Source organism: Erinaceus europaeus, chromosome 9 (assembly GCF_950295315.1).
Source record: "Erinaceus europaeus chromosome 9, mEriEur2.1, whole genome shotgun sequence".
Classification (NCBI taxonomy): domain Eukaryota; kingdom Metazoa; phylum Chordata; class Mammalia; order Eulipotyphla; family Erinaceidae; genus Erinaceus; species Erinaceus europaeus.
In genome coordinates, this window is record NC_080170.1 from 63,222,034 (window position 1) to 63,236,185 (window position 14,152).

General features: G+C 39.4%; 1 protein-coding gene across 2 annotated transcripts in view; it reads right to left on the bottom strand.

Moving 5' to 3' along the window:
• SOX30 (SRY-box transcription factor 30) overlaps positions 1–14,152 on the bottom strand; it is a 53,858-nt gene that overhangs the window by 22,683 nt on the left and 17,023 nt on the right. For both annotated transcript variants that reach the window (XR_009551608.1, XM_007535598.3), the window contains exon 4: positions 11,068–11,560. Coding sequence is in view for 1 of the 2 variants with exons in the window: in XM_007535598.3 (XP_007535660.1) it covers positions 11,068–11,560 (493 nt within the window). In the remaining variant the exon portion in view is untranslated. The remainder of the gene's footprint in view (positions 1–11,067; positions 11,561–14,152) is intronic.

The following is a 14,152-nucleotide window of genomic DNA, read 5'->3' on the forward strand; positions in this document are numbered from 1 at the left end:
TAAATCAATACTACCAATACCACCATACCATGTTATGCTACTGACTTGTCATTGTGGATTGTTTCCAGAGGTGCCAAGCCTGAAATGTCAACCTCCTAAATCCTCTCATCTGGTGAGATCTTTTCTAACACATGGGACTACCTAGTTCCATTTCATATGGCACATTTCCTAACATAGTTACAGATACAGGGTAGGGCCTAGGGTACTAGGTACATGTGTACATACATCCACAAGCAAGAGGAATTATATACCTCAAAGTAAAAGTATACTTAATAGTCCTCCAAGTTAAGATTTAGACCTAAAAAGCTTGAATTCTAGTAGAATGGCCTAAAGAAGGCACCATAAAGTCTCTAGTCATGTATTTATTGCTTAGGCCTAAACACCATCTTCTTCTACCCCCTACTTCATTTCCCTTAACCACTTTATCTACTCAGTTAACTATACAAAAGGAAGTAAGACATATTCTTCCATCTTTTTAAATCTCTTCTGATGGAGCATCAGTATTATTGTTATCCCTTGGTAAGTGTCAGAAGAAACACTATACAAATGGCCAAGAGTTATAATGGCAAAAACTATGTATCTAGTAAAGGACAATTACTGCCCCTAAGACAACCTTTGCTAGAATCATCAAACAAGTAAATGCAAAAACAACCTTGAGGCTAAGACTCCACTAGAATCCTGGATCTATTTTCCTCTCTAACTTAAAGCCAGATCCCATAAAATTAATACTGGCTTGGATACAACAAAGGACACTGAACGCTTTAACTGGGAGAAAGCCAAAGCTTGTCAGATAAAGCAGCAACTACAAAAGCTGGATAAGATCAAGAGACTGGCTCTCTTAATGATGGCCTCTTTGGCCACTATCAGGTCACCTCACCATCCGGGGTTCTAGACAGGGAATTCCTGTGATTCCTCCATAGATAATATGAGTCTAAACCTCTGATAGATCCCTCTCTCTACCATCACTGATCACATCCACTGGGAACATCATTATAAACCCTTTTGTCAGCTTCTTCAGGACTGAACCCTCACTATGAAATAGCAATGGCAGGGGACTTCCCCACTCTCCAAAGGGAGACTGGGTTATCCTACTCTGCTACCTGAGGAAGACTAGCTCTGAAATGAGTACAAGAATGTTCCCTAGAATGTTACCAGCTGTGACTATAAACTGTGATCTGTCTGACAGGGTCTCAGAGGTTATACATGCTCCTGTGCTATAATGGATATGGGCCCCAGCTTAGATCACTGTGGTAAACAACTAATTACATTTATATATCTTCAAGTTTTAGAGCAATTCTCTACCATAATCCTGCTTCCTAGTTCTACTCTAAACTCTGATACCATCTTCCCAGATAATATTTCTGGTCCACCCCCATGTTAGCTATCAAGCTCAAGCAAAGATTAAGACATAAGCTTCTAAAAAGATTCCTAAAATAGAATTCCTAGCTTTCTTCTACTCTAAAGTCCCTACATTCATCTGCTCTATTCCCACTTTATGCTTCCTGTTTATTAAACATTTGTCCTGTTTACCATCTGACTGCATTTCAGCCACCAAGTTCCTGGTGCCACCATGATTCCATCCTGATTTCCCTAGGCACATGATCTCACCAATGTACCCTGGGACCTCACTTCTCTAAAGTCCTATCCCACCAGGAAAAGATAGAAACAGGCCAGGTGTTTCTCAACAAATTGTTTGGCTTCGTATGTTAACTCTCTTTTCAATCACCAGGTTCCAGATGCCACCAGGATGCTGGCCAGGCTTCCCTGGATTGAAGACCCCACCAATGTGTCCTGTAGCTCATCTTCCCCAGAGACACACCCTACTAGGGAAAGAGAGAGGCAGACTGGGAGTATGGACCGACCAGTCAACGCCCATGTTCAGCGGGGAAGCAATTACAGAAGCCAGACCTTCTACCTTCTGCAACCCTCAACGACCCTGGGTCCATGCTCCCAGAGGGATAGAGAATGGGAAAGTTATCATGGGAGGGGGTGGGTTATGGAGATTGGGTGGTGGGAATTGTGTGGAGTTGTACCCCTCCTACCTTATGTTTTTGTTCATTAATCCTTTCTTAAATAAAAAAATTTTAAAAAAAAGAAACAGGCCAGGTGGAGGTCGGGTGGTAGCGCAGTGGGTTAAGCACATGTGGCGCAAAGTGCAGGGAACTGCGGAAGGATCCCAGTTCGAGTCCCCGCCCGCCCGCCCCCCTGCAAGGGAGTTGCTTCACAGGTGGTGAAGCAGGTCTGCAGGTGTCTTTCTCTCCCCCTCTCTGTCTTCCCCTCCTCTCTCCATTTCTCTCTGTCCTATCCAACAACAACATCAATAACAACGTTAATAATAACCACAACAATGGTAAAACAACCAGGGTAACAAAAAGGGAAAAAATGGCCTGGTCCAGGAGCAGTGGATTCATGCTGTAGACACTGAGCCCTGGCAATAACCCTGGAGGCAAAAAAAAAAAAAAAAAAAAACAGGCCAGGTGTATGAATTGACCTACCAATGCCCATGTCCAGTGGCAAAGTATTTACAGAAGTCAGAACTCCCATTTTCTGCATCCCATAAAGAATTTGGGGGGGGGGGAGTTGGGCAGTAGCATACAGAATTAAGTGCACATAGTGCAAAGTGCTAAGACTCGTGCAAAGATCCCAGTTCGAGCTCCCAGCTCCCCACTTGCAGGGGGGTCGCTCTTCACAATCAGTGAAGCAGGTCTGCAGGTGTTTTTCTCTCCCCTCTATTATCTTCTCCTCCTCTCTTAATCTCTCTGTCCTATCTAACAACAACAGCAGCAGCAGCAACAACAACAAAATGGTCACCAGGAGCAGTGGATTCACAGTGCAGGCACCGAGCCCCGGCAATAACCATGGAGACAAAAAAATTTTTTGGTCCATACTCTTAAGAGATAAACAATAGACAAGGATGGGACACAGAATCCTGGTGGTAGGAATATATGGAATTACACTCCTACTACAACTGTATCCAATACAGTCTTGTAAATTCATATTAAGTTACTTACTAATAAAAAAATAAAACATTAAATAAAGAACTCCACCAATAAATCTGACATACTAATCAACAAATTAAGTAAGGTTGCAATCAATATACAAAATTTAATATACATTAATCAGTTTATTTTATTTTATTTTAACCAGAGCACTGTTCAGCTCTGGCTTATGGTGGTGCGGGGGATTGAACCTGGGACTTTGGAGCTTCAGGCATAAGAGTCTGTTTGCATAACCATTATGCTATCTACCCTCTGCCCAATTAATCAGTTTAGTTACTATATTAGCAATGAACTATTAGAACAATTAGGAAAACAATCCCATTAGCAATTAAAAAAAAGAATACCTAGGAATAAATCCAGTGAAGGAGATGAAAAGCCTGTGTATTGGAAGCTATAAACAAAAGAATACCTACGAATACAGTGATGGAGACGAAAACCTGTATATTGGAAACTATAAAACACAATGAAAGACACTTAATGGGTATTAATAGGATGCTCTGTGTCCATGGGTTGGAAGAATACATTCAAATGTCCACACCACTTAAAATAATCTACAGAGCTAATGTATTCTTCATTGACATTCCAATGGCTTTTTTTCCCACAGAAAACAATCTCAGAATTTCTACAGAATCACAAAAAGGCTCTGAACTATAAAGAAAAAAATCTTGAGAGTGAAGAACAAAACTGAAGGCATAGCAGTGAGGTCTCCTCCAATGTAGTGGGGGTCAGGGTGCTAAACTGGGTACTGTGCATGGCAGAGTACACTATCCAAGTGAGCTGTTTTGCCATCCTCAATGCACTTGTTTGATTCTCTTTTATCTTCAGATATTTTTAAAGGTTTCTTAATTGGCTACTGTAGTGATTCCAATTAACATCTCTAATTTAAAGTTTTCTAGCTTGAATTGATAATATGTACTTTAATTAGCATGTGAAAACTGTTCATATTGGTGCTGATATTATAATTGCCTTTATAAATTACTCATTTATGTATTTTATACATTAACTTAATACTTGTTTTATGCATTTTCCTTATACAGCACATAGAAAATAAATTACTAACCATATACACAATAAAATTGGCTTTTACATCTAGCTGTGTAGTAATTAGCCTTTTAATAGTGTTCTTTATTACTCTTTTTGGCTTCCAGCTACTATGTGATGTCCTTTCATTTCATCCAGAAAGAACATTTCTTATAGGGCAGGTCTAGTAATGAGAGATATCTTCATATTTTGTTTATCTGGGAATGTCTTAATTTCTCTTGCATTTTTTTTAATTTGCTTTTTCCCCCTTTTGTTGTCCTTGTTGTTTTGTTGTTGTTTTAGTTATTATTGTTGTTATTGATGTAGTTGTTGTTGGATAAGACAGAAAGAAATGGGGAGTCGGGCTGTAGCGCAGCGGGTTAAGCGCAGGAGGCGCAAAGCACAAGGACCGGCATAAGGATCCCAGTTCAAACCCCGGCTCCCCACCTGCAGGGGAGTTGCTTCACAGGCGGTGAAGCAGGTCTGCAGGTGTCTATCTTTCTCTCCTCCTCTCTGTCTTCTCCTCCTCTCTCCATTTCTCTCTGTCCTATCCAACAATGACAACAACAATAATAACTACAACAATAAAACAACAAGGGCAACAAAAGGGAATAAATAAATAAAATAAATATTAAAAAAAAAGACAGAAAGAAATTTGAATCTCTGTTTTTTTCCTACTTAACTCTTCTTACATGTTGATGTTTTTCTTCAAATTTATGATGTTTTCAGCTATTATTCACATGTTTCAGGGTCCTTTTTTATCTTTTCTCCTGATAAACTGTGTGTGTGTGTGTGTGTGTGTGTGTGTGTGTGTGTGTGTGTGTGTGTGTGTGTGTTTTGGTGCACTTAGTGATGGCTTAATTTTTCTTCACTTTCATTTCTCTGTTCAGACTGTACAATCATTATCAGTCTATTTTCAAGTTTTGATTCATTTTTGTGTTGGTTCATTTCAAGTGCTGAGCCCATTTAGTGAATTTTTGAAATTTTAATTACTGTACTTTTCAACTCCAGAATTTCCATTTGATTCCTTTTGTGCTTTTACATGTTTATTGATGTTCTTTCTTTGAGAAGACACCATCATAATTTCCTTTATTTCTTTTTTTAATGGTCTATTTTATTGTCTGACTGCATTTACAATGCATTTTGAAGTCTTGTCAAATATGACATCTGGAGCCATTCATAGGTAGATTAACAGATTTCCACCCCTCTTTTCTTTCCTGTGTCTTTACATGTCTAATTTTTGTTGCTATTTAAAATTAGATGTTGTAGATAACACACTGTAGATCATTAAAATCAGTATCACATCTAGGTTAGATTTTATTGCTGACTGATTGTGTATTACTTAAATAAAATATTTTAATGATATACCTTTCCTCTGCAGTGTGAAACCTTAAATGACACTCCTTCTGAGAGTACAGAATTGGACAGTGAACGTTCACACTGGGATGACATTTGGTTTGGTCTGTTTTCCTGATTTTTCTGTTGTCTGTCTCATTGACCACCACAGCCAGAAGTAAAGACCCTACAAATTGCTAATTGCTATATTGCTTTCAACACCGTAAGGGGCAAGGACAGTCTGGTCCAATTAAATTCAGCAGTGGTAAATTTTTTGTTGTTGTTTTTAAATAAAATATTTATTTATTAATGAGAGAGATAGGAAGAAAGAGAAACAACAAAGCAAACAACACTCTGGTACATGTGCTGCCAGGGATCGAACTCAAGACCTTATGCTTGAGAGTCCAACTCTTTATCTATGTGCCAACTCCTACACCACAGCAGTGATAACTTTTGAGGAGTCTTTGAGATTTCTTCTCACTGCAAACTGCTGTCTCCTTTCCTTCTGATATTCTAGCAGGTGATCCTTGGTTATTATTCTTGTTGCTCTTAAATAAGAGGAACCTTTTAACTCGCTTACCACAAAAAACAACACCGATTTCGAGAGACTTCTTAGGCTACCACTTCCCCCATACTGTTTCAAATAAAGTCACGTTCCTTTGGGGATAGCTTCTGAGAAATCAATTATTTGTTATGAATTAATTCTCAACCTTGGCATAATAGGATGAAATAAAATTCACCCTATTCACTTGATAAAAGGTGAAGCTAATATCCATGTTCATCAGGTGGGTATGGTGATTTTATATTTGGCACCACTGTGTAATATAATGTGGACTTTTTTTTATTTCTAACAGAAAACATCCTTTCTCTCTGGGGGGGGGGGTGGGCAGAAAGCAGGCAGACCAATGCTCCATTTTTGTTCTTTCTCTGGATCAGCGATGGATAAATTATTTCATTCATTTTTATCAAAGTTGGAAAACTCTTCCAGAGTCCTGGTTTAAATGAAGGATTTTAGTTTCAGCTCCCCACCATGAATAGGATCAAGACTTTATTTCCTCTCCCCATGTAGTTATTCAAACTCAATGAACACTGAGACTATTTCTGAATCTAAAAATCACCTCTAGCATTACACTATTAGTTTTCAGTTTGCTGACTATTTTTGGCACAAGAGGATTTATTTTCCTTTCTGATGGGTTCAGTTAGGTATTAAATTGTTTGCATTTAAATTCAATGTTTTAGAAAAGAATATATATGTATGTGAATGTATTGTTATGGGAAGAGGCTCCACAATTTAAATCATATAGATATATATAACTAAAACAGAGATTAAAGATGATTTTTTTTTTCCTCCTCCAGGGTTATTGCTGGGCTCGGTGCCTGCACCATGAATCCACCGCTCCTGGAGGCCATTTCCCCCGCCTTTTGTTGCCCTTGTTGTAGCTTCATTGTGGTTATTATTATTGCCCTTGTTGACGCAATTCATTGTTGGATAGGACAGAGAGAAATGGAGAGAGGAGGGGAAGACAGAGAAGGGGAGAGAAAGATAGACACCTGCAGACCTGCTTCACTGCCAGTGAAGCGACTCCCCTGCAGGTGGGGAGCCGGGGGCTCGAACCGGGATCCTTACGCCGGTCCATGCGCTTTGCGCCACATGCGCTTTGCGCCACATGCGCTTTGCGCCACATGCGCTTTGCGCCACATGCGCTTTGCGCCACATGCGCTTTGCGCCACATGCGCTTTGCGCCACATGCGCTTTGCGCCACATGCGCTTTGCGCCACATGCGCTTTGCGCCACATGCGCTTTGCGCCACATGCGCTTTGCGCCACATGCGCTTTGCGCCACATGCGCTTTGCGCCACATGCGCTTTGCGCCACATGCGCTTTGCGCCACATGCGCTTTGCGCCACATGCGCTTTGCGCCACATGCGCTTTGCGCCACATGCGCTTTGCGCCACATGCGCTTTGCGCCACATGCGCTTAACCCACTGCGCCACCACCCGACCCCAATATGATTGTTTTTAATCCTTGATCTATTTGTCTGAAACTTTACAATTAAAATACTGTATACTCAGACAAATCCAGGAATTCTGTGAATTTACCTTCCCTTCTTACTTATAACCATATATCTAATTATTTTCCATATATTTCAAATAAGTCCCCATATTCTCTTTCATTTCCTTTTTATATCCCCTAGTTACATAGACTTACAAAGCACATTTATTTACTTAATGGTTAATACAATGAAAGTCTAGATGTATCTTTTTTCATGTGAAAGTATAAATACCCCAAGACAGAGGAATGGTGGGGAGAGAAAAATTAATCTAAAAAATTAATATACTACAGAAAAAGAATATTTCAATAAGCATAGTAGCAAGAGTATTAAAGTTTGAACACAGGTAGAGGTTAGCCCTCTGAACAAGGGATAAGAATGTCTAAGTATTGATATATTTTATAAAATCACTCTTTCATTAAATTTCTTAACCTCTGATTTTTGTTCTAGATAGCCAATGCAAAATGGAACTGTTCAGCATATGTGCTGATGTAATATATGTTGCCATATAATATAAATTGTGTCATATTTGATATAGTGGGTTGTCAGAAAAGCTGTGACACATTTTTGCATAGAAAAATGTTATGCTTTTTCCAATCCAGCATATTTATATATTTGAAATTCATCAGGTGTCACTACAATTATAATATTGAAATGGTTAAATAATCTCATACATGAATGGATCAGATTAGGGAATAAATATTATTTATAGAATATTCTGTTATTACTTGGGAGAAAAGGCAATATAAAAATTGAGGAACTTTACTGAAATGTCTATCTAAATAATAAATTTTCTTTGAGAAATTATCAGAAACTTAGGTAGAAGATAATAAAGCAATTAGACAATAATTTGTAAGGCTGGTCTTACATTTGGATAACTATATGCAATTTAATGTTTGTAGCTGATGAATTGCTTTGACTTACATAAGTGAAATAAAATTCAGTACAATATTGATCATTTCCTTCATTTTTTTTTCTCAAATAGCATCACTATTAGTTAAAAATGCCATTAAAGGGGGGTCAAGCTGTAGCACAGTGGCTTAAGGGCACATGGTGTGAAACTCAAGGACCAAGTAAGAATCCCAGTTTGAGCCCCCGACTCCCCACCTGCAGAGGGGTCGCTTCACAAGCGGTGAAGCAGGTCTTCAGGTGTCATTTTTCTCTCCCCATCTCTGTTTCCCCCTCCTTTCTCCATTTCTCTCTGTCCTATCTGGCAACAACATCATCAATAGCAACAATAATAATAGCCACAACAATGATAAAAACAACAAGGGCAACAACAAAAAAAGGGAAAATAAATAAATAAATAAAGTATATTTTAAAATGCCATTAAAGATAAAAATGTAGTGTCTGTCTTCAAGGACTTACTCTCCATAGCCTTTAAATTATTCAATATTCTTTAAATTATCAGATGATTTGTACATTAACAGCCAAATCCTATGAGCTTTTCATGAGTGAGCAAAAGTAAACTTCCTATGATTTTATCTACTCATTTAAAAAGAAACATTACTTTCCCAAATGTCCACTTGGCTAACTTAGTTTTCCACTCAATTGCTCCTAGTTTCCATATGATTCTCTACCAGTAACTACTAATTGCTAATCGAGAAAATCCATTATATTGAGAAATGAACATGAAATTCAAAAGTCAGACAAACCTAAAACATACTACTAGGTTAAAGACTGGCACTGCCATTTCCTAGTTGTGTGACCTTATCAGAATTATTTGACATCTGGTCAATTTCTTTATCTGAAAAAAGTGGGAGGTTTTATACCCAAGTCACAGAATTGTTGTGAAGATTCCATATAAAAATGCCTAGTTCTGAAGCTTTGATTCCCCAGAACCCCACCCCACTAGGGAAAGAGAGAGGCAGGCTGGGAGTATGGATTGACCTATCAATGCCCGTGTTCAGCCAGGAAGCAATTACAGAAGCCAGACCTTCACCTTCTGCATCCCACAATGACCTTGGGTCCATACTCCCAGAGGATTAAAGAATAGGAAAGCTAACAAGGGAGGGTATGGGATACAGAGTTCTGATGGTCAGAACTGTGTGGAGCTGTACCCCTCTTATCCTATGGATTTTGTCAGTGTTTCCTTTTTATAAACAAAATAACTAAAAAAAATAATAAAATTGGGGGGTCGGGTGGTAAAGCATCGGGTTAAGTGCAAGTGGCGTGAAGCGCAAGGACCGGCATAAGGATCCAGGTTTGAGCCCCCGGCTCCCCACCTGCAAGAGAGTCACTTCACAAGCGGTGAAGCAGGTCTGCAGGTGTCTTATCTTTCTCTACCCCCTCTGTCTTACCTTCCTCTCTCCATTTCTCGCTGTCCTATTCAACAACAATGACATCAGTAACAACAACAATAATAACCACAACAACGATAAAACAACAAGGACAACAAAAGGAAGAAAAAATGGTTTCCAGGAGCAGTGGATTTGTGTTGCAGGCGCTGAGCCCCAGCAATAACCCTAGAGGCTAAATAAATAAATAAATAAAATTTTTAAAAAATGCCTAGTTCTCAGTTGCTAAATAGAAAAGACAAGTCAAAACCCAGTAACAAGCAGAATGAGGTTGTGGGGCACAGTTCACATCTTTTCTCCTTTCCTTTGAGTAAATACTGTCCATGTCTTTTTGTAGTACACACAAAATTTCTGCAATTTTAGGCTGTAGGTCTCAAGATTCTAACTAAAGCTTATCTTTTCAAACCTGCCCAAGTATTAGATTTCAGTTATGTCCCTAGCACTCTTATTATATGTAGTAAAGACTGTTAAATCTTCCTTTCTCCTGATCTGACCTCTTAGTTCCACTTTCTTCCAGTCTTTGGATCAGGACTTGAAAGCAGGCAATCCCACTATAAACTGAAGCAACCTAGTACATACTGCAGAAGTTCTCTCTCTCTGGGGTATTAGTGTACCAAAGTAGGAAGGAATAGTTTTTATTTCCTAAATAAGTAACAACAAACACTCTGGTCTCAACAACTGAAAAATAGAGGTTAACTAATCTCTCTCAGAATGATTACAAGTCCTATCACTTCAAAATAAAAGCTCACAGCTTTGTGCTCAACAAGTAGTGAGTGCCTTATGAAAATAAATTCTTTTATTGTTAATGTATATGAGACTTTTTCTTATTTGTTAAAAGAGATCTGAGAGGGAATGGAATTTTGGACAAGTCATTTAACCTCTTGGACCTCAATACAATAGCAAAGATGTTATTCAAAATGTGGTCCACAAGCCAACAGGAGTGCTATCGTTTATAAGCTTGCCAGCAATGAAGAATATCAGACTACTAGCTCCCAAACCTAGTGACCAGCATCTACCATTTAACATGCTTACACATGATTCATATACATATGAAAGTCTGAGAAATACAGCTCTATAAAATATCATTGACTTTTCTCATGAAAAACCAGTTCTGACAACACAGTAGTCTATATTCTTAACTGGGCAGTCTCAGATGAGAACCCTCTTGGTTCTCCCAGTCCTCATCTGGCCCCCTTCAAGTATGGACATCAACTGCTTGATTCCTATTCAGGCTCTAATATAATCAGATTCCAAGCATAATTAGGGGAGTCCCTTTCTCAGTTAAAAAAGAAAATTATTTCAGATATCAAAATTCATTAGCTCTAAATAGTTTTAGGTTAAAGGGGGGGAAAAGTCATTCATTTACCTTGATGGAAAGTAGTGAGGTCCAGGGAGGAAGTATGGGTGGTGAAAAGAGAATCGAGGTGGAGTCCCAAACAAGGTTGCTGGATGACCAAGGGGTGGGGGCTGGTAGACGTGCGAGTGAGGAATAGGTGGAGCTGGGGGCATCGGTGCACTTCGAGGACAGGTAGAAACACTAGGATAGTCCTTGGGAGATTGGATGGTGGATGTGGCAAATCTGGCATGGGCAGTACTTGCACTGGTTGGAATTCTGCTAGTGCTCTCCAGAGAGACAGGGGTGGGTCTCTTCACAGAGCGGCTGGCTCCAGAATGTAGCCTGTGAGGGTCCGTTTGGGAGGGCCCGGCAAAGCGCTGGGGTGGGAGTGCCGGGCGCAGGGGCAGATTTGGAGCCTGGACAGCCACCTGGGCAGCACTGGAGACGCTGGGCTGGAAAAGGGTGATGGGGCTGGGGCGCTGGACTGCAGGTGTGGGCATCTGGATGGCAGGTGGGGCTTCACCTTTAGAAAGAAAACAGGATAGGTCAGGATTTCACTGAATCACTAGCTTTTCTTTTAGTCATTTTTAATCAATGGTATAGTCAAAAACCCTTGTTAAAACACCTTATCTACCAGCACTGCCACATCAACTCATTTTGAAGAAACAGAAATCATCTTTTACTTCTACATTTTTAGTGCACTTAGATTTTTATTATTTATCTTAAAGAAATATAGTTTTATTGTATTTATTTATTGGGTAGAGACAACCAGAAATCAAGAGGAAGGAAAAGCCCAAGAGGGAGAGAAACAGAAAGACACCTACAACATTGTATCACCATTTGCAAAGCTAGGAGCTTGAACTTGGGTCCTTGTACACTGAAACACATGCACTCAACCAGATGTACCACCACCTGTACCCTGCACTTAGACTATTTTTTTTAGTTACTTATTTATTTATAAAGGGGGGGGGAAGAGTGTATTATTCTGACATATTCTATGTCAAAGATTAAACTTGAGACCTCATACTTGCAAGTCAGGCATTCTTTTTTTTTCCATTTTTTAAATTTTTTTATTTATAAAAAGGAAACATTGACTAAACCATAGGATAAGAGGGGTACAACTCTACACAATTCTGACCACCAGAACTCTGTATCCCATCCCCTCCCCTGATAGCTTTCCTATTCTTTAACCCTCTGGGAGTATGGGCCCAAGGTCATTGTGGGATGCAGAAGGTGGAAGGTCTGGTTTCTGTAATTGCTTCCCCGCTGAACATGGGCGTTGACAGGTTGATTCATACTCCCAGACTGTCTTTCTCTTTCCCTAGTGGGGAAGGGCTCTGGGGAAGAGGAGCTGCAAATCAAGTATTCTATCCACTATGCCATCTGTCCGATCGCATTATTTTCTTTTGTATTATTACTGTTTTATTATGGAACTAATGATTTGCAAGACAGCTATCATGTAGGTACAATCTCTCATCCTTCCAGGTATTTTCAAATTGGTCCCACCACCAACTTGGGTTGTTGCACACACCGTGGTTCATTGAGTGCCCAGTGCTCATTTAACTCTCCCCACCCCTGTGCTCCCTTCACATCACTGGCCTTACTTCAACAGACCACATCTAGTCCATCCAAGTTTGACCGTATTCCATCCTTGCTTGTTTCTTAAACACCTATAAGTGAGCTCATCTAGTACTCATTTTTCTCCTTCTCTTTGTTTTCACTTAACATGATTCCTTCAAGTTCTATCCATGATAAAAAAGAGATGATTTTTAAAAATATTTATTTCCTTTTGTTGCCCTTGTTGTTTTATTGTTGTAGTTATTGTTGTTACTAATGTCGTTGTTGTTGGATAGGACAGAGGGAAATGGAAAGAGGAGGGAAAGACAGAGAGGGGGGAGAGAAAGACAAACACCTGCAGACCTGCTTCACCACAAGTGGGGAGCCAGGGGCTCGAACCAGGATCCTTATGCAAGTCCTTGTGCTTTGTGCCATGTGCACTTAACCCGCTGTGCTACTGCCCAACTCCTAAAAGAGATGATTTTATAGTAATATTTCACTGTGTATATGTACCACAGCTTTCTTATTCATCTTTTGTTGGATAGTAAGGCTGTCTCCATGTTTGGGTTACAACAAATAATACCGCTACTAACACAGGTATACATGAATCTCTCTAGATAGGTGTTTTTGTCTTCTTTGGACAGAGCCCTAGGATAGGGATTGCTATACCATAGGGTAGATCCAGTTCAAGTGTTCTGAGAAACCTTCAGATTGTTTTTCATAGAAACTGAACCTATTTACATTCCCACAAGCAGTGTAGAAAGCAGTTCTTTTCACCTATATCCATGCCAGTACATGTTGTACCTATCCTTTCTGCTGTATGACATTCTCACAGGTGTAAAGTGGTATCTCACTGTTGTCTTTATTTGAATTTATATAATAAGTGACTTTGAGTTCATATTGTTGGTCATCTAGACATCCTTTTTGATGAATATTCTGTCCATGTATCCTGCCCATTTTTAATTGACGTCTATATATTTTGGTTGTTAGCTCTTTATCATATGTATGGCAAGTAAAGATCTTCATTCAGTGTTTTTTGAGACAAAATGAATGGAACTGGAGGTAATTATGCTTAGCAAAATAAGTAAAGAGATAAAAGACAACTACCAGATGGTTTCACTCATATGTGGAATCTGGAGATCTGATTTACATGAACTTGCCAAAAATAAATAAATAAGCAGAAACTATAAGGCTTGTGAGAACTATGGTGGTTATCTTTGGGAGATTGGAGTGTGAGGATATGGATGGGTCTGGTGTGGAACTCTACATTGTAGTCTTATAATAAAATTCTGCACATTTCAACTCAATTTTCCCAGGACCATTTGTTGAAAAGACTCTCCTTTCTCCATTTAGTGTTTTGGGCTCTGTTGTCCAAAATTCGTTGCCTGTAGGTATAGGGGTTTCTTCCCCCACCCCTTACCTCTCTCTTCCCCATTTGGATTCTAACTGTATGTAAGGAGATATGTTTCCTGTTTTGTTCAGTTCAGGGCTCAAAATTCTGACTAGTACATAATAGGCCCTTAACAAGTATTTCTGGATAAACAGTAAAATCATTGAG